This window comes from Penicillium psychrofluorescens (genome assembly GCF_964197705.1).
Source record: "Penicillium psychrofluorescens genome assembly, chromosome: 2".
Taxonomy (NCBI): Eukaryota; Fungi; Ascomycota; class Eurotiomycetes; order Eurotiales; family Aspergillaceae; genus Penicillium; species Penicillium psychrofluorescens.
The window spans coordinates 2,143,521-2,169,879 of record NC_133440.1 but is presented as its reverse complement, the minus strand read 5'-3'; the positions used below and the strand labels follow the sequence as shown (position 1 = coordinate 2,169,879).

General features: G+C 53.4%; 12 protein-coding genes across 12 annotated transcripts; 7 read left to right on the top strand and 5 right to left on the bottom strand.

The window, feature by feature from the left end:
- Nucleotides 1-138: 138 nt before the first annotated feature.
- On the top strand, nucleotides 139-1,214 carry PFLUO_LOCUS3010 (S-methyl-5-thioadenosine phosphorylase; the record flags this gene model as incomplete). The annotated part of the gene is made up of 3 exons (XM_073780209.1): nucleotides 139-166; nucleotides 245-754; nucleotides 820-1,214. The coding sequence occupies 3 exons, from the start codon at nucleotides 139-141 to the stop codon at nucleotides 1,212-1,214; spliced, it is 933 nt and encodes a 310-aa protein (XP_073637088.1).
- Nucleotides 1,215-1,682: 468 nt separating this feature from the next.
- PFLUO_LOCUS3009 (uncharacterized protein) lies at nucleotides 1,683-3,433 on the bottom strand (the record flags this gene model as incomplete). Its single annotated transcript, XM_073780208.1, has 5 exons — nucleotides 1,683-2,768; nucleotides 2,820-3,115; nucleotides 3,165-3,198; nucleotides 3,249-3,335; nucleotides 3,383-3,433. The coding sequence occupies 5 exons, from the start codon at nucleotides 3,431-3,433 to the stop codon at nucleotides 1,683-1,685; spliced, it is 1,554 nt and encodes a 517-aa protein (XP_073637087.1).
- A 710-nt stretch (nucleotides 3,434-4,143) lies between these two features.
- PFLUO_LOCUS3008 (uncharacterized protein) lies at nucleotides 4,144-7,189 on the top strand (the record flags this gene model as incomplete). Its single annotated transcript, XM_073780207.1, has 2 exons — nucleotides 4,144-4,186; nucleotides 4,245-7,189. 2 exons carry the CDS (start codon nucleotides 4,144-4,146, stop codon nucleotides 7,187-7,189), a joined length of 2,988 nt encoding a protein of 995 aa, XP_073637086.1.
- A 766-nt stretch (nucleotides 7,190-7,955) lies between these two features.
- PFLUO_LOCUS3007 (translocase of the inner membrane) lies at nucleotides 7,956-8,586 on the top strand (the record flags this gene model as incomplete). The annotated part of the gene is made up of 4 exons (XM_073780206.1): nucleotides 7,956-8,024; nucleotides 8,078-8,221; nucleotides 8,274-8,483; nucleotides 8,545-8,586. 4 exons carry the CDS (start codon nucleotides 7,956-7,958, stop codon nucleotides 8,584-8,586), a joined length of 465 nt encoding a protein of 154 aa, XP_073637085.1.
- A 592-nt stretch (nucleotides 8,587-9,178) lies between these two features.
- PFLUO_LOCUS3006 (uncharacterized protein) lies at nucleotides 9,179-10,504 on the top strand (the record flags this gene model as incomplete). Its single annotated transcript, XM_073780205.1, has 1 exon — nucleotides 9,179-10,504. The coding sequence occupies one exon, from the start codon at nucleotides 9,179-9,181 to the stop codon at nucleotides 10,502-10,504; it is 1,326 nt and encodes a 441-aa protein (XP_073637084.1).
- Nucleotides 10,505-10,695: 191 nt separating this feature from the next.
- On the bottom strand, nucleotides 10,696-12,430 carry PFLUO_LOCUS3005 (uncharacterized protein; the record flags this gene model as incomplete). Its single annotated transcript, XM_073780204.1, has 3 exons — nucleotides 10,696-11,850; nucleotides 11,902-12,174; nucleotides 12,227-12,430. 3 exons carry the CDS (start codon nucleotides 12,428-12,430, stop codon nucleotides 10,696-10,698), a joined length of 1,632 nt encoding a protein of 543 aa, XP_073637083.1.
- A 476-nt stretch (nucleotides 12,431-12,906) lies between these two features.
- On the bottom strand, nucleotides 12,907-13,980 carry PFLUO_LOCUS3004 (uncharacterized protein; the record flags this gene model as incomplete). Its single annotated transcript, XM_073780203.1, has 2 exons — nucleotides 12,907-13,568; nucleotides 13,629-13,980. The coding sequence occupies 2 exons, from the start codon at nucleotides 13,978-13,980 to the stop codon at nucleotides 12,907-12,909; spliced, it is 1,014 nt and encodes a 337-aa protein (XP_073637082.1).
- A 1,065-nt stretch (nucleotides 13,981-15,045) lies between these two features.
- PFLUO_LOCUS3003 (uncharacterized protein) lies at nucleotides 15,046-15,840 on the bottom strand (the record flags this gene model as incomplete). Its single annotated transcript, XM_073780202.1, has 1 exon — nucleotides 15,046-15,840. One exon carries the CDS (start codon nucleotides 15,838-15,840, stop codon nucleotides 15,046-15,048), a length of 795 nt encoding a protein of 264 aa, XP_073637081.1.
- A 283-nt stretch (nucleotides 15,841-16,123) lies between these two features.
- PFLUO_LOCUS3002 (NADH-dependent flavin oxidoreductase) lies at nucleotides 16,124-17,442 on the bottom strand (the record flags this gene model as incomplete). Its single annotated transcript, XM_073780201.1, has 2 exons — nucleotides 16,124-17,203; nucleotides 17,263-17,442. 2 exons carry the CDS (start codon nucleotides 17,440-17,442, stop codon nucleotides 16,124-16,126), a joined length of 1,260 nt encoding a protein of 419 aa, XP_073637080.1.
- Nucleotides 17,443-18,651: 1,209 nt separating this feature from the next.
- PFLUO_LOCUS3001 (Potassium transporter) lies at nucleotides 18,652-20,755 on the top strand (the record flags this gene model as incomplete). Its single annotated transcript, XM_073780200.1, has 2 exons — nucleotides 18,652-18,714; nucleotides 18,770-20,755. The coding sequence occupies 2 exons, from the start codon at nucleotides 18,652-18,654 to the stop codon at nucleotides 20,753-20,755; spliced, it is 2,049 nt and encodes a 682-aa protein (XP_073637079.1).
- A 627-nt stretch (nucleotides 20,756-21,382) lies between these two features.
- PFLUO_LOCUS3000 (uncharacterized protein) lies at nucleotides 21,383-22,573 on the top strand (the record flags this gene model as incomplete). The annotated part of the gene is made up of 1 exon (XM_073780198.1): nucleotides 21,383-22,573. The coding sequence occupies one exon, from the start codon at nucleotides 21,383-21,385 to the stop codon at nucleotides 22,571-22,573; it is 1,191 nt and encodes a 396-aa protein (XP_073637078.1).
- A 517-nt stretch (nucleotides 22,574-23,090) lies between these two features.
- PFLUO_LOCUS2999 (uncharacterized protein) lies at nucleotides 23,091-26,234 on the top strand (the record flags this gene model as incomplete). The annotated part of the gene is made up of 1 exon (XM_073780197.1): nucleotides 23,091-26,234. The coding sequence occupies one exon, from the start codon at nucleotides 23,091-23,093 to the stop codon at nucleotides 26,232-26,234; it is 3,144 nt and encodes a 1,047-aa protein (XP_073637077.1).
- Between the last annotated feature and the right edge of the window lie 125 nt (nucleotides 26,235-26,359).

The window sequence follows — 26,359 nt, the reverse complement described above, 5'->3', positions numbered from 1 at the left end:
CGGCTGCCTGAGGCATCCAGGTCCCACCCCGCCACTCGGTCGGCGTGGAAATTCTGGTTCTCACCATATGTTTCGGTCGTAACCTCGTTCACGTTCTTCTATCTCCAAACGAGTCCGCGAACCTAATTGACCTACAGAATGACTGCTCTTCCTGATACCTACGATGGTGCGTGTATCCTGCCCCGCGTCTCCCTCTCCCATGCCCCGCTTGGTTGATTCAGGCTGACGATCCTCAATCTCACAGGCCCTGTGCCGATTGCTGTCATTGGCGGCACTGGTCTTCGCGAGCTGCCCGGCTTCACTCAAGTGGCCTCGCTGAACGTCTCGACGCCATGGGGCACTCCTTCTTCCCCCATCACCATCCTCCACCACCAATGCCAACACAATCACAAGACCGTCGCCGTGGCTTTCCTCAGTCGGCACGGTCCGCACCACCAGATCGCTCCGCATGAGGTTCCCGCGCGTGCCAACATTGCTGCCCTCCGCTCAATCGGCGTGCGCAGCATCATTGCCTTCTCCGCCGTCGGCAGTCTCCAAGAGGACATCAAGCCGCGCGACTTTGTCATCCCGGACCAGGTGATTGATCGCACCAAGGGTGTGCGGCCATGGACCTACTTCGAGGGCGGTGTGGTTGCCCATGTCCCTTTCGGCGACCCGTTCGATGAGGGCATTGCCAAGGTCGTGCGCGAGTGCGGACACAGTCTGGAGGGCGAGGGCGTGGTTCTGCATGACCGCGGCACCCTGGTCTGCATGGGTATGTGACATTCTCCCCCATTGACTTTCGAGTCGTCGCTAATATTGTAACATTTGATACAATAGAAGGACCTCAATTCTCCACTCGCGCCGAGAGCAACATGTACCGCTCCTTCGGCGGCAGCGTGATCAACATGTCCGCCCTCCCCGAGGCCAAGCTGGCCCGCGAGGCCGAGATCGCCTACCAGATGATCTGCATGTCCACGGACTATGACTGCTGGCACTCGACCACCGCCGACGTCACGGTGGAGATGGTTATGGGTAACATGAAGGCCAACGCCGACAATGCGCGTCGCTTCGTGACGGCCGTTCTCGACGCCCTTGCCGAGGATGTGAACGCCGATCTCGTCCAGGCCAAGCACCTCGCTGGCGGGATTAAGTTTGGTGTCAGCACGCCTCTGGCGAATTGGAGTCCTGAGGCCCGAAAGAAGATCGATTGGTTGTTCCCGGGTTACTTTTGATGTGGACTGCTTGTGAACGTATGGTTTCTCGGGGATCTCTCGGTTTGTGGATACATGTTTGATGAGTATGTCTTCTTGATAGATATTTTACGGATAGAATGCCCTTTCAAAGGGCAAATGAATATGGCATGACTATGACGGCAATCTGCCTCGGGTGTGATTTTCCTGTGTATGCGACTAAACTTTTCACCCGTCAACCATCCCCTCATATGCCTCCGCTTAGCTAGTACTATCTTTTCGGGGAATCTAAGCCCGAAGAGAAGAAGTAGTTCGTCACTTGTTTACGTCTCCCTTTTGCTTTCGAGCATTATACTAATGGACTTCATATTCTCTTGTTGCGGTGGACTATAATAATATTGCTATAAGTTGTTCATCTATTTGAATTTTGCGCACAGAAAGGGAGATTAAGATCACTGGTAAGCCTAAGCAGCTCGCCCGTGAATTGATTTGAAATCAATCGGTTTGGAATCAAGCGCTTTCAGCTTTCATGTCCTCTTCAGCCTGCCTCTTAACGATCTCCCTGACCTTCTGCCACGAGTTCTCTACCTCGGTGACGCGTGTTTCCATTGTTAGAAGAGCCTTCAACTCGTCGGGGAGAACCTGCTTGTCGAAATCGAAGCCGGGCTCGTTCTTTAGAGCCTTTTCCACAACATCAGAGAACTTTGCCGGGTGGGCAGTTGAGAGAGAGATATGATGCTGTTGCGAGCCAACCCGAGCGATCGATCGGTTGGTCGCGGTAACGGCCACTGCCGAGTGGGGATCAAGGATGTATTTAGTCTTTTGGTAGCACGACTTGATGGTTTCGATGGTCTCCGCATTGCTTACGCGGTCACTCTCAAAGGTCGATCGTCCGTTGTCCAAAATGTCCTTGGATACGGGACCGAAGCCGCCGGTGGATTTTAAGGACTGATACCAGGCTAGAACGTCTTGAGCAGCTTGCTTCTTGCTAGCTTGATCATCCATGCCCCCCTTCGCGGCAGACTCTCTGGCGAGGAACCACATCAGTCTCTCAAAGTTGCTAGAGACTAAGATGTCCATTGCCGGGCTGGGGGTCTCCTTGCAAGAGTCCTCATTCTTCTCGTATCGGCCAGTGGTCCAGAAACGATGGAGGATGTCGTTTTCGTTGGTCGCCACTTCTAGCTTTTCCACAGGCAGCCCCATCTTAGCAGCAAAGTAGCCCGCGAGGATGTTGCCAAAGTTTCCAGTGGGAGTCACGAATTTGACCTTGTCTCCTAGCTTAAACGATGGTGATTTCTTGACAAGCTGAAAGTAGGCATAGAAGTAAAAGACGATCTGGGCGAGAATTCTGGCAAAGTTGATCGAATTGACGGCACCGAGCTTCAAGGTCGCGTTGGTATCAGCATCGCCAAATAGAGCCTTGACGATATCCTGGCAATCATCAAAGGTGCCCGTGACAGTAAGATTGTGAACATTCCTGTCTGTACAGGTTGTCATCTGCGCCTCTTGGATTGCGCTGATACGCCCCTTGGGGTACAAGATGGTGACTGAGACATCCTTCTTGCCTCGAAGGCCATAGATAGCTGCGGATCCGGTCTGTTCCATAGGTTAGTACGCAATCTGATCAAAGGCGCATAATAAACGTACATCACCGCTTGTAGCACCGACCACGGTCAGATGGTGGCGGTCCTTTCCGGTTTTCCCCTTATTTTTGCGGACCAGGAAAAATTCAAAGAGATTGCCCAGGCACTGCAACGCGCAATCCTTGAATGAAAAGCTTGGACCATGGAATAGCTCAAGAAGGTGAATGTTGTCGTCCTGTAGATGTACTAGAGGTGTAATGTCGTCTGCACGGAATGTCGAGTAGCTGCGATCAATAATGGCTTTCAAATCATCCGCGGGAATCTCAGAGCGGGAGATATAGAGGCTGAGGATTTGGAAGGCTGGAAAGGTGGTTAGATGTATTCATTCGGGCATACAACTCATACGTACCGAGCTCTTGGTAGGAGAGGTCCGCCCAACTCCGCTACATTGCCTTTAGCTCTCTTTCTTGTCCAATGGCCAATTGACACCTACCCAGTCCTCTGCAATTGGAACTTCATGAGGCAAGAACAGACCGCCGTCCGCGGCGAGTCCCTTCAAGACCACGGTCTCGAAGGAAAGCTGAACGAGATCAGCAGGTGGTCAAGGAGCCACACGTTGTTACTCACGCCGTAGTCGCCGCCTCTGGTCGAGAGATATTTCTGAGATTCAGTCGCCATGATGGTGCAATTGTCCTTCGAATACTCGATATCTGTCTGTTCTCACGACAAAGTTTTTGCCCCTCAGACGCCGGCATCGGCCGTGACTCAACGGAACATTAATTGTCCGGCCCGGTCAACATCTAGTATGCCTACCTAAGCCGGGTCCTAGCTAGGGTCCTAGGCCCAGCGTTCCTATTATCTCTCAGATTGCTATCTGATACTGAGGAAAACACCACTAGCTCACCTCGGAATTGGTTCCTGTGGATATAATAGTAGAATTAGACTCTTGAGACGTGACGATATATAGTCCCATACTACCCCAACTTCACCGCTTTCACGCATCCATCCCCTAGCAACATCAGGCCATGGGAGCAATATTTTGCGATGAAGGCCAAATATGTATTCGTCGATCTACTAGAGAGGCGTCGGTTACGAGCGGAGCTTCGGAGCTTCCAAGTCGGAGTTGAGCCAGGGCGATTCGGGCATATAGACGTGTGATTGGACGCTGGCCGACACTATTTCCTCGACCTTCTTGAATGGGACAAGCTTAGTGCTATCGGAGAGGTGCCGACGCGTTTGGCCTGACTATCGCCTAGCTGTGTCGGCTCATGGATTCCCAGCCATAACTTGTTTGGATATAAATAACCAGCGAGGGAGAGATATTTTGTTGGGACAGAGCGACCCTACCGCGAACACCCTTGTAACCTAACCGCAAGAAAACGGCCATTATGGGCAGCAATAACAGATATCGCATCGGTGTGGATGTAGGAGGTGAGCGAAAAAAACCTGCAACCAGATAAGAAAACACAAACTTAAAAAAAGACATCAGGCACCAACACCGATGCCGTCCTCATCTCCCTCGACCCGGTTTCCATCATCGCGTCTCACAAGGCGCCGACTACCCTGGATGTCACGACGGGAATTATCAACTCCGTTCGCGAAGTCATTAATGCGTCAAAGGTGTCTCTTGATTCTATTGGGTGCGTCATCATCGGTACGACACACTTTGTCAATGCTGTCGTCCAGCGCTCGGCAGCTCTTCGCCGCGTCGCTGTTGTAAGACTATGTGGCGGGCCGGATGAGGGCTTTGGGCGCAACATGCCACCGTTTGTCGATTTTCCTGTCGACTTACGAGCGTGCATCGAGACACCTCGCAAGTATTCTTGCAATGGTGGCTATCACATCTCCGGTACTGAGATCAGCCCTTTAGACGAAGCGGAGATTCGTCGTGTCGCCCAAGAATTAGCCAAAGACAAAATTTCTGAGGTGGTTCTCTCCGGAATGTACGCCCCTTTGAACCATGCCCAGGAGATGGCCGCTAAAGGAATCATGGAGAAGACTATGGCGGAACATGACGGATTTAAGCCTCGGATTACTCTATCTCATCAAGTATCTGGACTGGGGTTTCTGGCTCGCGAGAATGCGGCCATTCTGAACGCCACTTTGCGGCCTCTGGCAGAGAAGACTATATACGGCTTCCAGCAGGCCATGGAAGATATTTTCCAAGGAAACACCTACACTCTTTACCTAACACAAAATGATGGTAGTGTTCTCAGTGCTTCTGAAGCAATTGAGCTACCTATTCGCACGTTCAACTCGGGGCCAACAAACTCCATTCGTGGTGGAGAGTTCCTCTGGCGCACTGCAGAGAACGCAGACAACCAAAGTAAAACACGCACGGAGCCTTTGGTGGTCATTGATATCGGAGGAACCACATCTGACAGTGGCTTACTGCTTCCAAATGGTCTACCTCGGATGAGTTCGGTTATGAGCTTTGTGGGAGGTGTCCGCACGAACTTTGCGCTTCCGGCTGTGGAAAGTATCGGGCTGGGTGGTGGCACAATCATCAGAGACCTGGGTAATGGAGAACTATCCGTGGGACCGGATAGTGTGGCTCTGGAACTTTTACAGAAAGCACGGCTGTTTGGCGGGCCATATCTCACTTCCACCGATATCGTTGCTGCATCTGAGCTTCACGTGCCTACTGGAAATAATCCCTTTCAGGGTATGGGTGATCCGAGTCGTCTGGCAGATATTACTCCCGAGGTGGTCAGCAACGCTCAGATGCTCATGCGACAAAAGATTGAGGAGGTCGTGGATCGAACCAAGATTCAGAAGGGAGATGTCGACGTCTTGATTGTCGGTGGCGGAGCGCCGATTGTCAACACCAAGGACCCTCTCGTTGGAGTCCGCATGGTGCGAACGGTCAAGGGTGGCGAAGTAGCCAATGCTGTTGGTGCTGCTATCTCACAGGTATCGGGTGTTATTGATACTGTGGTCGATACATCGAACTGTACAGTCAAAGAGGCACAAGAGACCGTTTCTCAGTTAGCGATTGAAAAGGCTATCGAGAATGGAGCCAAGAAGGACACCGTCCAAGTCGCCGAGGTGACCATGTTACCTATCCAGTACGTGGATGCAAAAGCTCGAATTTTGATACGAGCTGTTGGGCAACTGGACATTGTTTCTCAGCAGAAAGGATCGACGAAACTCATCAATGCGCCCATTTCGGAGGGGTCTGATGAAACCTCAAATTTGCCCTCGTCCAAGACGATTTCGCAGCTTGAAGCGGAGACAGTGAATCTCCAGACTTACCGACCTCAAATCAATGATCAGCAATGGATTATCTCCGCCACAGATCTCGATTTCATTGCACAAGGATGCCGAATTCTGGGCTGTGGTGGTGGAGGTGATCCCTACCAGGAGTATCTCAAAGCAAAAGCCATTATCCGCAACTCACCTGGTAAAGTCAAAGTGGTCTCGCCCGAATATCTCCCAGATGACTCGCTGGTAGGCTGGACCGGCTGTATGGGTAGCCCAGAAGTGAGCATGGAGAGGCTAGAAAACAATGAATGTCTGCAAGCGCACGACGAGCTCATGCGAGTCACAGGGAGCCCAGCTGTGTCCGGGTTCGTGGCGCTCGAGATCGGCGGTGGAAATGGCGTTGTCAATCTCAGTGTTTCTTCCCATTATGGCGTGCCTTGCGTCGATGCCGACTATATGGGTCGCGCGTATCCCACTTGCTGGCAAGTGACTCCGAATGTATATGGGTCACCTAGAGGCGATGCTCTCGTGCCGACTACGATCGCCAGCGGAGATGGGTCGTTTATCACTATGACCAAGTCTCGCACAGACAGGCTGGTTGATAAGGCATTGAGGGCTGCCTGCGTGGAGATGGGCTGCCGTGCTGGTAGTGCCGGCCCGCCGAAGACCGCCAAAGTGGTGAAGGAGCAAGCAGTCACCAATACTATTTCATTAGCCTGGTGGATTGGACGAGCAGTCGCATTGGAGAAGAACATCACCGACAAGGCTCAACGTATCATCGATGAAGTTGGTGGCCCGGAAAGCGCCGCCATACTCGGCCAGGGAAAGATCACCAGCGTCTCTCGAGTTCTCAAAACAGGCCATACATATGGTGTGCTGGAAGTGGAAGGCACTCTTCAAGATGGAACAAAGGCAATTCTCAGTGTTCCGTTCAAGAACGAGAATGCTTTCGTCGAAGCTGTCACTTCCGACGGTGCAAAGAAAATTCTGGCAGCTGTTCCAGACCTGATCGCCGTGATCGACGCGGAAACGGGTGCTGGATTGGGCACACCGGAGTACAAGTATGGCCTTAGGGTGGTCATAATTGCCATTGCAGCCTCCCCAAGGTGGACCGATACGAAGAGAGGTATGGAGGTGGGCGGACCTGGGTCAATGGGCTTCGAGGAGATTGAATATGTTCCGATCGGGAAGTACAGCAAGCCGCGCAGTATAATCGAGGTCTTTGGTTGATATCTGGAGTATCTACAAGACTTTGCTATCCATTGATTAGAAATTAGACTTTGAAATATACGTCCGCACTAGATACAGAGTTCTGACTGAAAAACTGAGTAACAAAAAGGCTGTTCCAAGCTACAGTCCCTTGACACTGATGGTGTTAGACACAAGCGGTGCGCTAAGAACATTTGCGGGCTGCACAAAACCCATCTTGCTGATCTTGTATTTGTGACTTGCACACGAGTTCCAGACTTTTGGAACACCACTGTAGCACACGGCAAATGTGGAGTCCGTCTCGCAACAGTATCCATTATGGATTCAAACATGGAGTGTGGAGATGAGGCGCTATGGTGACTATCCATACATTTACCCCAGTAAGTGCCCTACCTCATTGAACTACACCCTCTACTCTGTCGAAAATCGGTATTTTCTCGGCCGTGAATAGGGTGGCTAAGCACAAATTGCCATTTAGGTCATCAGTGCTGGCCCGGAATTTTCTCTCGCCTCCCCCGGAAGTGGCAGCCACTCCCAGCTTTTCTTCCTGAAGCTCCCGATCGCTATCGGTGGCGCCCGGGGAGTGCCCACGTGACTTCGGTTTTTTCGGGGCGTAAAAAAGTCATCCGTCCCCCCCAAATAATCTTCAAATTTATCTCTTCCACACGTTCTAGCTTTTATTCCAGCTCCCTCACATCAATAGAGCTTCTTTCCCTCCGTCGCCTTTCATCCCTGCGACTTCTTTCAATCCGACCCTCGATCTCCGCCTCCCCTTCATATATTCCCGATGGATCACTCAAGGGACCCTTGCCCGTGGGTCGCTCTCAGCGACTTCGGCGGTGCTTTCTGCATGGGTGTACGTATCGCCAAGAACCGTGTTTTCAACCATCCAAGCTAATTCAGATCCAGGCGATCGGTGGTGCAGTCTGGCACGGTGTGAAGGGTTTCCGGAACAGCCCTTACGGTGAGCGCCGGATAGGTGCCCTCACAGCCATCAAGGCTCGCGCGCCTGTGCTCGGTGGAAACTTCGGCGTGTGGGGAGGACTTTTCTCGGTAAGGAAGGACGTGCAACGCAATTTGAAGATCGGTTCTAATAAATGGTTAGGTGTTCGACTGCACAGTGAAGGGAATCCGCAAGAAGGAAGATCCTTACAATGCTATCATCGCTGGTTTCTGCACCGGTGGTGCTCTGGCTGTTCGTGGTGGTGTCAAGGCTGCTCGGAACTCTGCGATCATGTGCGGTGTCTTCCTGGCAGTCATTGAGGGTGTTGGGATCGGGTTCCAGCGGATGATGGCAGACAACACAAAACTCGAGGTATGATGACCGTGACCGGCTTCCAGCGCAGGCTCATCCACTGACATGGACATCGCTATAGCTCCCCCCTCCGCCCCCGACCGAACAGAAGGCTTTTGCCTAAGTCAATTCACCCACACATCCGGGCCTCCTCCACCTCCTCTCGGCGGCCTACTCGCTTTTCCTTCACTCTGTATCAAAACTCACGTCGAGTCTCTTTTCAAAGGAGTTCGGTTTGCGACATTATCATCATCATTTTTAAACGACGCGGCATAGAGATTTCCTTTTTATACTATTTTTTGTTCTCCCGGCATCTTGCGCTTTTATCCGGTTAATGTCTTCTTGAGCGCTGTTGTTCGGCCCGATTTCCAGCCTCGGCGTGTGTGTTGTTTTTCTCGGCAGGCAATTATGACCATGCCACGAAAGAAAAAACCCCTCTTCTCATCCTCCAAAACCAAAAAGCATTCGGACGGGACGGTGATGGATTCTTGTACATTAACACATCAGGTCGAGCACCCTCACTGCATATACACATATTCAACTACTTCTGAGATCAATTGCCGAGTAGGATTCTATGACTAACTGATAGCCTATCTTCTGCCTCATCCAGCGCTAGACCAACGCCGGTTCAGGCAAAAGCCACTCCCCCGCATCAACCACCAACTATTAATTCTCGCTCTTTCCGCCAAGCATTGTTACACCCAACACGCACCACCATGTCCGACCTACCAACCTTCAAGTCTGCACTGATCCTGCACGGCGGCGCGGGCAACATCCAACGCTCCAAGATCCCACCAGATCTCTACGCCAGCTACCACGCCTCGCTGCAATCCTTCCTACGCTCGACCTATGCCCTTCTCAATGAAGGCGCCAGCGCCCTCGATGCGGCGGTGCACTGTGTCTCGCTACTGGAAGATGACGAGCTGTTCAATTCCGGTCGCGGCAGCGTGTTCACCAAAGCGGGAACCATCGAAATGGAAGCTTCGGTGATGGTCACGTCGCTCCGCAACGACCCTAATCAGGAGGGCGAGGGCGCTATCAAGCGCGGCGCAGGCGTGATGGGGATTAGGAATGTCCGCAATCCTATCCATCTCGCACGCGAATCTCTTTTACGTTCTGGGGTCACTGCAGACGGCGAGCCTTCGGACGATGGAGGGTGTCTGCACTCTCAGCTCGTCGGGCCACATGTCGAAAAGATGGCTAGCGAATGGGGACTCAAATTTGAGCCGGACGAGTACTTTCGGACGCAGCGCCGCGGGGACGAGCACCGGCGCGGGCTGAAGGGCGAAGAGGATCCCATCTTTATGAGCCAGGGGACTGTGGGCTGTGTCTGCTTGGATCAGTGGGGGAATCTAGCGGTTGCGACTAGCACGGGTGGAATGACCAACAAGCTTCCCGGCCGGATTGGCGATACGCCTACGCTGGGCACAGGGTTCTGGGCGGAGTCCTGGGAGGCAGCATGTAGCGGTACCGCTGCGAGTGGTGATTCCGACGCCGGTGCCTTTTCAGTCAACGACCTGGTCCAGGAGGCACGGTCTTGCATGGTGGACTGTCTCCCCGGTTGCATGAGGGATTCGCCTTCTCCGTCCCAGTCCGTTCTAGACCATTACGCATCTGAAAAAGCGCCGCTAGTGTATCAAGGAGCCGCGTCTCAACATCGCACCAAGAAGCGAGCCATCGCCGTCTCTGGAACTGGAAACGGCGACTCGTTCCTTCGCGTTGCAGCCTCTCGCACCGCTGCCGCCATGCTACGATTCGGCCCGTCTGAGAAGACCCTCGCTGATGCAGTCACCGCCGTGGCCGGGCCAGGCGGCGACCTGCAACGCTCCGCTGGACCGCGTTGGAGGAAGACAGGTGAAGGCGAGGGCGGCATGATTGGCATCGAAGCGGACACGGGGCCTGCTGCTGCTGGTAAAAAGCTTCGCCGGGGCAAGGTCGTCTTCGATTTCAATAGCGGGGGCATGTGGCGTGCTTGGGTTGAAGAGGATGAGAATGGGAATGATGTCGAGAGGGTGATGGTCTTCAGGGGGGAATACAAATAAACTTATATAGATGGTCGTACATAACTAGAATCTGACAATGCTGTTGGCATAGCTTACAAGATACTCATATGTACATGTCCAGTAAGATGACGGAGCGAAGTGGCCTTCTCGCCCAAGCTATCGGGGTTTAAGTACTGCGACTCATGAGAAGGGAAATTCATCATCATCATCATAATCATGACCCTCACCATCTACCAACCCTCCAACGGAGTAAGCTTAGCCAAGACCCCATCCTTCGGCGACACCGTGGCACCCTCTTTCACCTCCAACTTGGCATCCGGGAACTTCAACTCCATCTGGAAATGACCAACCATAGAAGCAAGCAGACAGGCGAGCTCCGCCTGGGCGAATTTCTGCCCAATACAGCTGCGCGGACCATGCAAGAAGGTCAAGAAGGCATAGTTGCTCGTCGCGCCACCGGTATTCGCCTTCCCGGGACCCATAAAGCGCTCCGGGTCAAATTTATCTGCATCAGGACCCCATAGTTCTTTCGTGTGGTTCGTGATCTCTGGGGCGATGACCAGAGTGGTACCCTTGGGAATCGGGTAGCCGGCCAGCGACGTATCGCGAACGGATTCGCGCAAGGTTGTGGGCACGGAGGGGTGGAAGCGGAGGACTTCGTTGCAGACTGCGTTGAGGTAGGGGAGGCTATCGACCATGGCCGCGGTGATGGGGTCCGGGTTTTCCGTTGAGACGGGGGGGAGATTGGCGCGGATTTCTTCGCGGAGACGGGTTTGCACATCAGGATTCTTGCACAGAGCATAGACGGCCCATTGGAGTGCTGTGGAAGTGGTTTCGTGGCCTGCGCCGAGGAAAGTCATGAGTTGTTCGACGAGGTTTTCGTCATCGAATGTGCCGCTGCGCAGTGCGACGGAGATGATATCGACGCTTTGCCGCGCACTCGGGTCCTTCATCTTCTCTTTCTTCTCCCGGATAGTCTGGCGGGCAACGTCGCGGATCGTCTGGCCGCCCTCGTCGATATCCCTGTTGCGCTTCGTAGGCAGTTTCTGCATATACTTCCCGGGGATGAGAACGATGCTGATGATGATCACGATCTTGGTGAAGAATCCCGGCGGAGAGAAGATCTTCTTGTAGCCCAGGCTGAGCGGGTTGGACGGATCCCGCAGCGAGTCGAAGTCGTGGTCCATGCCTGCCACGCCGATGATGTCGAGCGTGGCCCGACTCGACCACTCGCGGATCTGGACCGTGTTGTCCTCGTCGGGCTTTCTTTGCGCCAAGTCCTTGTCGATTCTGTTCACCATCTCTACGCTCTTCGCCCAGAAGGTTGGGTACAGATCTTTGATGTGGCGGTAGGCAAATGCCGGCATCAGGTTCTTGCGTTGGAGCTATTGGAATGTTAACGTGCCCCCCCATTCAAAAAAGCGTATCTGTCGTACCTTGTGCTCGTCGCCCTCGGCGAGCAGGATGCCCTCACCGGCAACGCGGCGCAAAGCATTGCGGACCGGCTCGGGCTTCTCAAAGTCATAGACTTTGGTCACAAGCAGCTCGCTCAATGCCTTGGGGCTGGTTAAGAGGACGCGCTCAATATTGGCGACCCCATAAAACCGGATGAGTCCATCATTGGGGATGGTTTTGACCCATCCGATCATCTTCTCATATGGGGTCTGGATTACGTTCATAAACCCATGGCCCGTGAGCAACCTCCGTCCCTGGATTGTATCTGTTAGTTGCATTCCAGGAAGCAATGGGGCTGATCCATACCCCAGGAGTCGGTATGTGCTTCAGAGAGGTGAAAAGCTCGGGATACAGAACGAGCTGGTAGATGATTCGGGACACGGTGAGGATGGAGAAGAGCACGGCGACCGTCACCGTGCGCGAGTCGTAAAAGGCGTAATCGGGCTTGAAGTACATGGCGGCGATCACGCCTACGTACAGCGCGCCGAAACCTTCGTTGACGCGTCCCATTGTGATCTTCCGTGAGGAGGATGACCAAGTCGCGTGCGCTCGTTGGTTGAATCAATCTTTCAGCACCACTCAAGGGATCGATACGGGCGAGATTCGCAGAACCGTTCGGATTCGATGTTGTGTGGTCGAATTTCGGCCCGTCAGCAAAATGTCGCAGCCTCGGATTGGATTGGCATATGAAAACACAGACTCCACAGTTCGGTCTCCTTTATATGACCGACGGACTACCGACTGACTGTGCGAATGTCTTTGCTGGGCGCTAGGCTGTAAATTACGAAAAGAAGAAGAAGAAAAGAAGAAGACAGGATCAAACTGAGCCTCCCTTTATTGTCACCGGAGACGGGGTTTCTCAACACCGACCGACGGTGGGATTATTCGCAACACTTCCCTTATCGGGACTGCCCGCTGCTTGGACCTAGGCATTGATCGATGGGGACAGGTCACCACTATGAACTATGAACTCTGCAGATCAATCCTTACTCCCCCACCTCCGTAATCCGCTTGAACTCGGCTATCGTGTGCTCCCACACCTGCGTGCCCATTCCCTGTTGGCGGAGTTCCCCCAGAATACCCACAACCTTGGCTGGGGTGCCTTCTCCATCCCAGTCGACACTGTACACCCCACTACCACTCTCCCCGTCCGTCCCCATAGCTATTTGAACATCGCCCGACAGAGGAACTACTTTAACGGGCTTATTCGCAAGGGCGGGATATTTCGCACTCGTTGCCAGGAACAGATGCCGCTCGCCACACTCCTTGATTGGGACGCAGAACAGCCACCCGAATAGAGATATCATGGAGAATAGGATGCTCACGAGGATGCTGTCGGCGTTTTTGCCGAGGTCCGTCTTCACGGTGCCGGGGTAGTCGTGGACGAAACTCACTTCTGGGGTGCGTTGGGCCAATGCCTCAAGCGCTAGATCTGTCATAGAGACGATGTGCGCGCGCCGGGCCAGGAGCGAGAGCTTCCTACTTTGGAAATCTTCGGGGTGTATGGCGCCGTTTTTGCCGCCTGCTAGTACGCTGACAACGCGTCGGAGGCTAGTAGCTTTGCGTAGGAGTGGGAGGAGGTTGAGTACGAATCGCGTGCGGGCATAGTATCCGACAGCGACGAGGAGAAGCAGATTCTCCGATGTTTCTTGGGACGGGGATCCTTATTAGCATCGAAACCTAACCGTAGGACTATCACATTGCGTACCAGCATTAAGTACCACAGTCCCGCAGCTAAGGAAGAGCAAATTGATGGCATCCTCCTTGTTCTTGATCTCGCTACAGACTGAATCCACCACCTTGATGAGACTGCAATCCGCCTGGATGAAGATGAACTCGCCCTCGGGGTTCAGTTGGCGACATTCGGCAGTGACGCGATTGCCCGCGTCTTGCGAGCGCCCGACAAAATACACACGAGGCTGCCGAGCATTGCGTGCAAATTCCTTGAGAGTGCTCTCGCCGATCCCGCCGGTGGCTCCGACGAAGACAGCCACGAGACCGGGCGGCAGGGAAGTCGCGATCTGGGCATTTGAGGCCTGGACCTCGGATAGGGAGACCATGTTGGGTGAGGAAAATAAAACTGAGCTATTGTCATCTAGGCTTGCCTTGGATCTGGGGTCCTCTTAAATAATAACCCCTCAGCTGAATGTCATTCGTCATTCACCCCGGACTTGGTAAGACGGACGGGCGAAAACTATCCCGTTGGTCCGGGGGAGATCAAACGTGCCGGCCACGAAATGGCATTGCATATAACTAGAGCATTAAAGCATTAAAGCATGATATCATCAATGAAGGTGTTGGTGTCTGAGATGTCCGTGGTTTGTACATCGATCTGGTCTCTTATTGGCTGGCACAATCCTAAGTAACTATAGACTGCAAGTCTGAGCAGTCTGATGATCCAACTATGGCCTATGAGCTATACTCAACTCAAGCCGAATCAAACATCCCAAGTAAGGCACTCCCAAGACCAATAATCAGCGGCGCATACCCCCAATGCGCTCCCTGGCCCTCTCCCCATGTCCAACACACAAATCCATCCGCCAAGGCCACCGCACCATTAGCAAGAAGCATCCACCCCAGAGACTGGCGTGTCCCCAAGAAAGAGCAGATGTAGATGGCGACTCCCATGAAGATGTCGCGGATCCCATAGATATACATTAAGCTGTCGACCAGCTGTCTCTCCGGCAGAGACGTGGGGTAGTCCCATGCGAAGAAGGTGAGCCCATGTTCCGGCCGGAGGAAGGCGTTGAAGCCGAAGCCGATGGAGATGGTTGCGATGGCATTTGCGGCGAGGTGGAGGGCTTTGTTTTGGGAGAGTGGCATTTTGTTTGGGATTTGGATTTGGATGACAATAATAGAAACGGGGGATGCCTTTACAATTCTTGCTTGGTGGGTTGGTCGGTGGAAAATCAACAGTTGACCACAGCTTTCTTTGTCAGATCTGGTACATGAGAGGTCGAGAAAACTGAGAGAGAGAAAAAGGTGGCTGGGGTGTCGTTGCCATTATGACGGAGCAGCTAAGACGCTAGTCGCGCCGGGGATCCACCCATTTCCGAGTTGAAGAATGTGCTCTATATAGTTGTGATCCCGACAGTTCAAATTGATTCCTATGGCACAGATCGCTTTCAATAACCCCCTGACTCTCCCTCCTCCGCCATCGGCTTAAACGAAACCTCCACAGGCTCATTTCCAATCCCTCGTTTCCTTGCCTCCTCCAAAATGGTCACCGTCGCCGTCGCCCCGATTCTGGTAACCCCCAAACTCATAACATGCAACAAATCATCCAGCGTCCGCACCCCACCGGCCGCCTTAATCTGCACTTTCTCTCCAGACGAAGCACGCATCAGCTTGAGATGTTTCACCGTCGCGCCCTTGTAATTATACGACCCATCAGCCTGCTTGACAAACCCATACCCGGTCGAGGTCTTAACGAAAGCAACCCCCAACTCAGTACAAATCTCACAAAGACGCGCAATGTGTGTCGTCTGCAGATAGTCATTCTCAAAGATCACTTTAAGAATCGCATTGTTTGCCGTGACAGCCTCATTGATCAGCCGGATCTCCTCACGCACATACTTCCAGTCCCCGCCGAGGACCTTGCCGATATTCACCACCATATCGATCTCGGCGCCCCCGGCCTGCGCCGCGGCAGTCGCTTCAGCGACTTTGATTTCGGTGGTGCTGTTGCCGTGTGGGAACCCGATGACGGGGCAGACGAGCACGTCGCTGCCATCTAATTCTTTTTTGGCGAGCGGGATTAGATATGGTTTCACACAGGCTGTCGCGACGTGGTTTTCTTTGGCGATCTTGAGGCCGGAGAGGATATCGCTGTCTGTCATGGTTGGGTGAAGGAGGGAGTGGTCGATCATTTTGGCGAGTTGGGGGAGCGAGACCGTGATTATATTGTTGGTGGTGGCCATTTTGTGGATGTGTTGTTCACAATTTCTACTTTGAACTCGGCAAAATGGTGGGAGTCGAGGGGACCTTTTATACTTGACTGAGGGGTCCCACTCTCACTATAGAAGCTCCGGTGGAGACGGACGTGCTTTGCCACCGATGGATAATCCATTGATTGGGCTATTGTAGAACATTCATGATTTTGTTTTACAGGGAGTATTTAAGTAGAATATACAGCACTAAGTATGTCACCAGATTCAACGCAATGTCTGCTCAGTAGTCGTTTTTTTCAACAGGGTCTACACCTTATTCGGCCGTTTTCTTCAGATACACACCACCTCCCCGGCTCGAGAATCCCCACCGGATCTGGTTGGCCATGGAGATTTCCACGTCCAGTTCCTCGGCCCAGGTCCAGACTAGTCCCGGGTTCTTCTGGAACCCACGACCGACAAGCACGAAGTCCAGCCCGCTGTTCTCCAGCAGGGAATTGGCCAGCGAACCATTGCCGATCATCCCGACGGAACCAACCTGCATGCGATCCCCGACAGCCTTCTTGACCTCTATGGCAAAGGGAGCCTGGAAGCCTGCCTTGGCATGGATGTGCTGCGCCTGGTGGTTACCGCCACTGCTGATATCCAGCACATCGACATCCCCGCTCTCAGCCAGCGCCTGCGCAAAGCGAACAGTATCCTCCACACGCCAGCTGGGGTCGTTGGGCATCACCTCCTCCAGCCAGTCGGTCGCCGAGACACGCAGAAACACGGGCATATCCTTGGGCACGTTCGCGCGGGTCAGCTTGGCAATCTCCATGGACAGACGAGTGCGATTCTCAAAGCTGCCGCCGTACTCATCGGTGCGGGTGTTCGTCGCGGGAGAAAGGAAGCTCATGAGCAGGTATCCGTGCGCATTGTGGATTTCCACAAAGTCCACCCCGGCCTTGAGGGCGCGCTTCAGCGCGGCCACGTAGTCCCGCTTGAAATCTTCAATATCGGATTTGGTCATGGCCTTCGGGGTCGGGTACCGATCGGTAAAAGGCACGTTGGTCGGACCCTTGACATTGTCCGGCCATCCGCCCACCTCGGCGGTCGCCATATCGCCCATGCTCAGCCAGGGCGCGACGGTGCTCGCCTTACGACCGGCATGCGCCAGCTGAACGCCGATATGCTGGTTCTGGCTGTGCACGAATTCGACGACTCGACGGAGTGGTTCGATCTGTGAGTCCTTCCACAGGCCGTGGTCTTGCGGGGTGATGCGGCCTTCTGCCTGCACCGCGGTTGCTTCGACCATGACGAACCCGGGCCCGCGCTGGGCAATGCCGCCCAGATGCGCCATGTGCCAGTCCGTCATGTGTCCATCGTCGGCGCTGTACTGGCAGAGCGGAGAGAGCTGTCACGCAACCTATCAGCCAATAGTTCCACACTACCATCTTGACCAAGCACACTCACCCCAATTCGGTTCTGAAAGGTCAACCCCCGCACCTTCATGGGCTGGAAGAGCTTGGGAGGCTGTGATCCATCCGATTGCGGGATCGCGGCCGATCCAGCTGGAGGCACTTGGGCCGGGGTGTAGTATGAGATACCCTGGGCGGGCTTGTTGGCGATGTCGGGATGATTAGGTTGGGCCATGGTCGCAAGGAAGTGTGAGGAAAGTATCTAGATGAGATGCAATTGGGCACTTATGTCGAGCTGCCACCTTGTACTCCGGCTTATAAATGTGCTAGAAGCTTAGTTAAAATTGCGCAGAGCTTATAAATGTTCTGCAGGGCTTATAAATGCCGGCATGCAAACGTCACGATTACCAGCTCTGATCGGAAACCGGACCCACCTCAGGAAGCAAGATATCGGGTCGAAGTCCGAACAATTGCATCCTATGTCGGATGTGCCCCATCGAAAAAACGAAAGTGACGGGATTACGCGAATCTGGTTTAGTCCATTCATTGGGTCCGAGCCGGCGGGAGTGACGGGGTTACGCGAGGCGCTGGCGGGCAAACGAGAGGCGCTGACTGGTCCCAGCTAGCGTTCCATTGTTGTTGCAGCGGGTGGAGTGGTGCCCCTTTTTGACGGCGATAGTGAATCACAAGCGTGACGGTGGTAGGAATCATAGGAGTCGTAGCTGAGCAGAGGAGCAAGAATAGGATATAGAATAGTAAATGTATGATTATCATCAGCATCATGATATCTTACTACGATCCATATTATCCCCTTCACTGACGGACGATCCATCAGCCCTAAGACGAACCCCTTCCCCACCACCCCTGTGTTTCATCGCTGCTTCCCCTTCTCCTCCTCTTCCACGCACTCCTTTGTGTTTCAAACACGACATTCATTCTCTCTTGCACCATCCCTACCCACACTCATTGTTCTTCCTCTAGCCGCATTACAGCCCACATTCTTTCTCCACCTTCGAGATCCCGTCGAATCCCAGCTGCCCCTGTAGCGCCTGCGATCACAAAGAGAACCACTCCAAGCGCCGGCCCTGGCAATCACAACTCTATCCAAGAACTGCAATGCAGGCTGTCTTGAAACAGCCCTTGTCCTGATCTTCCAATCGTCGTGTGGAACTTGCATCAGTTGCGACTCGACCTGGTCCCTTCAACATTCCTTTGCCCGGCCGCCCGCCGTAATGCGCCATTCCCGCCTCTAAGACATCCATTTATTCGGTCGCTCTCTTTTGTCGGAACTTCCCTCCTTCAGATTTCTCGCCCGCCTCGCTCGTTCAATCCGTGACTTTGCCCGGCTGGCCCGAGGAAAGTCTACAGTTGTCCATCTGTAAACTCCCCACCTGTTCGCCGTCTCGCGGTCCGTTCCTGGCCGGACCAGGCTCTATCCCCGACGATGTCTTGCTGTGGAGATCGCGAAAAGGGTCACGCCAAGTTGGAGGAAAAGTGGGATTATGTGGTACGTAGACAATGAACGTGGATAGTACTGGTGCATGATTGACTGACAGCTCCAGAATCTGGACGACTTCAAATCCGAATCTTGCTGGACGCCCTTCTCCTACTTCTTCCTCTGGATTTTTTTGTTTGTCTCATTGGCGGTCTACGGGGTCGACACGTTCACTGCGATCAATCTGCTCGCCTTCTCCCGATGGGCCGGTCGAATCAAACCGGCCATCCCATTCTACATCTCGCGATGGATCTTTGCTGCGTGTATCCTCTTCTCCTTCGCTCTCTTGGCCTACCGTTGGATGAATGCGATTCGTGCGATGCGCTCGGGCAGCATCACACGCAGTTACATGGACCCTCTTGCGGTTCGCGTTCAGAGTTTCCGCATCTTTGGCTCTAAAGGTCGTGGCTGGAAGCGATATCTGGTCTTCGCGGAACTGACAAAGAGTAAGAAAGGTGCGGAGTACGTCGCCCTGTACTCGTACTTCTCTTTTCATTCCTGGATGACGACGGTGTTCGCCGATGGGCCGCGGCAGGTGCTCAACGGCATCACTCTGTATTCGGTGGCCAAGATGGATCTTCTCCCGGGGGGCGAAAATGCCCAAAAGGACGACGACGCTTCGGGATTCAGCCAGTTCTTCAACAACCTCAAACTCATGGCCGACGACAACGTCCTCCAGTTGGTGGTGTTACTCGGTATGCTCTTCACGGTGATCATTTGGATCATCTCGGCTTTGAGGCTGGCCTCGGCAATTGTGCTCTACCTGATCTATCTGTTCCACCATATCCCGTCCGAAGATGGCAGCTTGACCCGGTATTGTCGTCGCAAGATTAGCACTCGGCTGAAGCGGATTGTGCAGCGCAAAGTCGACAAGGCTCTGCAAAAGGGCTTTATGCTGCAGGAACGCACGCCCACTCAACCGAGTCTCGCGACTTTGGATACGAAACCGACGCTGCCGTCTTTCGACCAAGACAAGGGTCCAACCGTGGCTACTATATCGCGCAGCACCACGATGACCACCCTGCCGCCTTACACCCGATCAAATTCTTATGCCACAGAACAGAAACCTTCTCTGCCAAACCTGGAGTCATCTTACGCGCGATCAAATTCTGCTGCCCCGGAGCAGAATCCCACTCTTCCAAACTTGGAAGGTGGCTTTGATTTTAGGCCGCCACTCACTCGAACAACCACTCAGTCATCGACTTATTCTGAAACGGCCCCGTTGACAGGCCATGCGGCGATGATGGGATACAGTCCACTGGACAGTCAGAACTCGCCGGCGCCACCAGTTCCACCTCTGCCGGCCTCCATTCAACCTCCCAGATCTCGAGGTACTCCTGGTCCGCCGCCGTTTGCCAACGAGTCCGGTAGCAGCCCTGGGCCGGGGTATCGCAATTTGACCGACAGTTCCCCCGGACCTGGCCAATATCGCCCGTTCAGTCCAGCCACGGACCCTTATGCTTCCCGGTCACACACACCTGGAGCTTCCATTTCTGACGACTACTTTAGTCGCTACGAAAACCCAAATCGCTATGACGCATATGGCGCTTCTGTCGCTGCACATGGCGGCGAAGACGACTATTACGCCCGATCTGGAACCCCAATGAGCCAACGCAGTACTCCTCGCCCGCCCGCCGGTCCCTACCAAAGATCTTTCACGCCAGCCAGCACCGGGAGAACGCCTCCGCCCATGAGCACCGGCCCAACTGCGCGGTCCATGACCCCAGCAAGCTACCGCGGAACCCCTCCCCCGCCATCAGGCGGACCAGCAGTACAGCCCCCACCTCGAAATTTCACATCTCTCAGCCAGAGCAGCACCCCAGGTCCTCAACAAGGAGACAGCAGCGGCGGCGGTGGCGGGTATGCAGCCTACAGCCCAACATCGATGGGCCCACCCCGCCCACCACCAAATCGGCCAATACCAGCCGCGCCATCAGGCTACCAACCCTTCACTCGCGCGAACACCGCCTCTCCCTCTGCCATGAACCGCAATGTCAACAATGGCACTCCCCAGGGATATGGATTTACTCGCGCAAACACAGACCAGTTCTGAGGTGAGATGGTGCTGCCAGAAGAAAGAGAAAAAGGAACGTCGATTTATGAATGACCAACTGCAGAAGAGCTGGCTCTGTCTACTGTTGTTGTCTCTGATGACCGGATCGGAAGTTTTCACACACTCCCTGTTAATACCCCTTCATGACCAGCGAGCGAGTCTGGAGATTGTTGTACATATTCCCACTCCAACCCCATACCCACGCGCCATTTTTTTGTCCGTTTGGCGGTGTCTGTCATGGATCTTTTGCTTGAATATGATATGGATCTACCATATTTTTTTTTATTTTGCTTGGCATAAGATGTCGTAGATGGTCGATATGTATATGTACAGTGGTGTAGGCGGTAGGTAGAGGGGTACAGACTTTTGGAACATTACTGTACGTATGGTGTGTTGCTTCTGCTACAAGTAGGCACGTTCGAATAACTTCATCCCAGCGCCTTGAGCTCTACCCTTCTCACACCGACTCTCAATAATACTCATTTTATTTGTTTCCTGTTCCTAGCGTGTCCACCAATCACGACTAGTTAACTAGTTAGTTATCTGACTGCAAGGCTGAGTCAATCTGCTCCGCTCAATCACTCCACATCAACACTTGCTTTCTTGCATCTGTTACCAGCGCACGAGATGTCATTGATAGACCTCCCACTGGAGGTGATGGACCTCATCACTCACGCTCTCCAGTCAGAAGCAGACATCAACGCACTCGCTCAAACAAGCCGAGGCTTTTACGCTCTCCTGAACAACTACCTCTACTCCGTCAACGTCCACAACGGCGGCTCTGCACTACCATGGGCTACCCGCAAAAGACAAATGCGGGCAATACAGAAACTTCTGAAGAACGGCAATATCGACGAGATAAAAACTGATAACATTTTCGCGGCATTCCTACTCCTGATTAAGAGCAATGATTTGGCCACGGTGCAAGTCTTGGTTGACCTTGGTTTAGTCCCAAACATCCCGGACCTTCTAATTTTTGCGATTCAACTTGGACATGAGGATATGGTGCGGCTGTTGATCGCCTCCGGCGCTGATCCCACTTGCCCCTACGCTCTCGCCCAGGCAGTAGCTTCTGATAGGGTCTCTATTGCAACAGTCCTGCTGGAGAGTGATGCAGACAGACACTTTCCGCACGCGGACGATGGCCACAGCCCACTCCATATGGCTGCTCGTGCTGGAAATGAGGCCATGGTCAAAGTTCTATTGGACCACGGTGCCTACCCACTGGACCGCACCTATCGCCGAGAGACCCCAATGCATCTAGCAATGGCCGAGGGCCACGACGGTGTTGTGAAAATTATTCACGAAAAGTTCATGACAACCGAACTACGCGGCTCAGATGGTCGCACTGTTCTGCATGTGGCCGCTCTTGTTGGCAGCTTGGATATAGTCAAATATCTGCTACATCACCGCGCCGATTTAGAAGCGCTCACCAATCAGCTGGAAACGCCTCTTATGCTAGCATCAGGCGCCGGCTGCATAGAAGTCGTCAAGTTTCTCCTCAACCAGCCGGTATCGCCTGAATTAATGGACCATAATGGCTGGCGCGCATTGCATTATGCGGCGTGTGGTGGCCACGAAGACGTAGTCCAGGTTTTGCTGGATCGTGGGGTGGACAAAGATCCCTTGAGCGCATCGACTCCTCCGGAGACGCCGCTTCAGCAAGCTGCAATGGAGGGACATCTGGGTGTTGTGAAGCTTATGCTGGAACACGGGGTTGGGGTAGACGATGCGGCCCTGGAAACGGCCAAAGTAAAAGGTCACCAGGCTATTATTGAAGTATTGGAAAACTGTGGAGGGGATGTCGAAGTCCACTAGCTGTCTAAATAGAAATCAAATCCATAGAATCCACTGCAACCCGCTAGGTTACCGACGTAGTTAGCCGAGAATGGATGTATTTGGATCTGTGTGCTCCGGATGTTTGGTATGATCTGTTGAAAATAAGGGCGGGTTTGCAGAGGATATGGACGGCAAGCAGAACTTAACGCCTGCAAGAGGTCCCTGCTTTATTATTATAGTTACTTAATACAGATGCTGTGTATACTTCCCTAGCCAGGCAGTTGGTCGGTTATACTACTTTCTGCCTGAGGCATGCATCCATGCGACGGGCCAGATAATCTCCGATGATCTTCTTATCCGTTGCATCACCCTCACTCACTCTCCTCCCTTGCATCTGCAAACGCGTGATACGTCGCCATCAGCTACATCGGCCGCGTCTCCATGCTTTTTCCCCAGCTGAACCCTCGCCAAGCTTGATTGCACCCCGGCTTCCTTCCTTCCGAGCTGCGACGTAGCCCTGGATAATGCACGTCGCGATATCTCCGCGGTCTTCGGGATGAACGGTGAACGTCGACAAGTCAAGCCCCGCGCGTTGACTTTACAAGACAACATGAGTGGTATCTCCAAGGGCAGTCAGGACGCTGCTGGGAACAACCTGGACAACGGACTTAATGGGAATACGGAGTCTTCTGGGAAAGATGCAACGTCATCGCCTCCACGGGACATGGAAAGCTCAGCCTGGCCCGATATTCCCGCAGACGAGGACATCATGACCCGAGATCTCGACTTGAAGGACCACCTCGAAGCCAATGGCAAAGCCTCGTCGAACTGGCACTCCACGAATGGGACACATAAAGAACTTCAGCCAGCGAAATCGCCGGACCAGGGTCTGGGCATCCTCGTCGAGCATACCCATGATGACACAACGGATACTGGTCGGTCGTCGGTCGTGGATGTTTTGGAAGGCCAAAAGATCACGGCAGCCCTGACAGAGCTGACCGGAGACGGCTCATCGCAACCGGCCGAGGAAAAGGAAAAAGTGATAAAACTATCTCCAGCGAAGATTCAGGAACTCACGTCGTCGCCGGATTCGATTCCCTACCGCGTTTTAACACCAGATACAAAGTCCGGCAGAAGAGTGGTTTCGGATTACACCTATATCAATGGCGTGATTTCTCGACCCGAGTTACCGGACTCCGAACAAGCACCTACCAGCGCAAAGACGACCGTCACGGATAGTGCGCTGGAGGCTCGGCCAGGTAAAGATGTCTTCCTCGAAGAAGCATCTGCACCAGCAAGCCCAGTGACCACTCGGCAACCCAATCCTCCATCTGTTCGAAATCGACCCCATACATCACGCACCTTTTCATCACCTGCTTCTTCGCGACGGCCACTGCCTATTTCACCGAACAATGAACGGTTGACACAAACTTGGGCTTCACGGCCAAAACAAGATCGGCCCACAACAAACCATATGGATCGCGAGTCCAAGGGCCATCTCGGCTCGTCGCCCCAGATCATTGAGACGCCTATGTCCTCACCACTTCCGTCATACCCATTGCCTCCCGTTTCAATACCCACATACCTCCAGCTCGAGCTCGCGTCGGGTCGTCCATCTCCGTTGTATATTCGTCGCTCTGGAACAAGCGACTTTCCTTACGAATCGGCACAGGTGAAGCTTGAGAGGCTGATGAACTTTCTTCGACTGCCTTTAGAATTGGAGCAGGTGCTCTGGTTTGGCGCCCTCGCGTGTCTCGACTCGTGGCTCCATTCATTCACCATTCTCCCTCTTCGATTCGCCAAAGCTCTGTTTATATTGGCCGAGTCTTGGGTGATGAACCTCGACGCCGAAATTCGATTTATCTGGAACTTCGTTCTCAACGGAGTTGGACGAGTCTGGCAAAGAAAGATCCAGTCGTCTACGGACCATGCAGGTGAAAGACGTGGAAGCGAGCCCGAGGTAACTCCTCGACTAGCATCTAGCTCCTCGGTAGCGCCAGAATCTACTCCGGTTGACCGAGAATTCAAACATCGACACAGAGACTCTTCACGGAGACACCGCACTTCTGAGGCTCGCAAACATCATCACCATCATCGAAGGCAGAAATCGATGCCCTCGGCGTTGCTGCCCGATGACAAGGCCGATATTTTGACTGGCCTCCTCATGATAGCCACTTGTTGTGCTTTGATGTATTTCGATGCGAGTCGGATGTATCACTGGATTCGAGGACAGGCGGCCATCAAGTTATACGTGATTTACAACGTATTGGAAGTGAGTGACCGGCTGTTGGCTGCTATTGGGCAAGATGTGCTTGAGTGTCTCTTCTCACGGGAAGCCCTCGAACGACGACCCGATGGACGCAGCAAGATTTTCCGTCCTTTGGGGCTATTTTTGCTTTCCCTGGTTTATACTGTGACACATGCCATATCACTCTTTTACCAGGTCATGACACTCAACGTGGCAGTGAACGCATACTCGAATGCTCTGATCACGCTACTCTTGTCAAATCAGTTCGTGGAGATCAAATCTACCGTCTTCCGCAAGTTTGAGAAAGAGAATCTCTTTCAACTCACCTGCGCGGACGTCGTGGAGCGATTCCAACTCTGGCTGATGCTCACCATTATTGCCTCTCGCAATATCGTGGAACAAGGGGCGTTCAATTTCGTTGGTGACATGGGGTTTGGGTCCAGCCTTTCCAGCCAGTCCACGTCCACTGCCACCAACAGCACACCTCTGTCAACACCGCCAAGGACCGCGTCGTCTATCATACCCCAAGCTTTCACCTTCTTTCCCTCGTCAATCTTGTCGTCTCTGAGCAATGCCAATTCTTTCCTCCCGACGCTGGCACAAGTTCTGGGCCCCTTTATGATGGTTCTTGGATCGGAGATGCTTGTGGATTGGTTAAAGCATGCCTACATCAACAAGTTTAACAACACTCGTCCCGCCATCTATGGCCGGTTCCTTGACTTGCTCGCCAAAGATTACTACACCAATGCCTTTGGCGATCATAACCTCACCCGTCGTCTTGGTCTCCCTGTTATCCCGCTGTCCTGCCTGTTTGTCAGGGTCTCTGTGCAAACATACCAGATGTTCCTCACCTCCCTGCTACCCCAGCATCCTTCATCCACCGCAATGGATTCCGCCTCCCTTTCATCCATCCACGACCATTACGCCCCGGCGCCTATTCCGTCCGGACCGCCTTTGAGTCTGCGGAATATCCTGCCTGCCTCCGCCGCGCACTTCAATACCTTCGTCCGCACCGTCCTAGCCAACCTCATCCCGACCCCCGCACAGTCCGTGCAGATCTTCACCGTCATCCTGGTCATCACCGGATTTGTGGTCCTGCTCATTCTCAAGCTCCTCTTGGGCATGGGCCTCCTTGCCTTTGCCCGCTCGCGCTATGGCAAGATGAACGGGTCTGAAAACGAGGCCCCGCCACCCAATTCCTCGTCTCATGCTCAGACGCCCAGTGGATCTTCGGCTCCACGCCACCGCGGGTTTGCTGTGGAAGGCAGTCGCCGTGTCGGAGGCTGGGGCATGGTGGAAGTGGGCGATGAGAGGCGTCGATGGATTTATGCGGATGATCCTGACGGGCTCCGGCGCCTCAAGGAGAAAGAGGAGCGGGACAAGAACAAGGATGGGGATATGAATATCGACCATGTGCAGCGGTATGAGATGGTTGCTAAGAAGATTTGGTAGTGTGTGGGCGGTTTGTTGTATTAGTGTAATCCAAGATGCATCAGTGATGTCTTGATGTATAGCATAGTAAGCGCCATAATAATCGTGAATTCTTCAATATTAGATCTATAAATATTAGATCTATT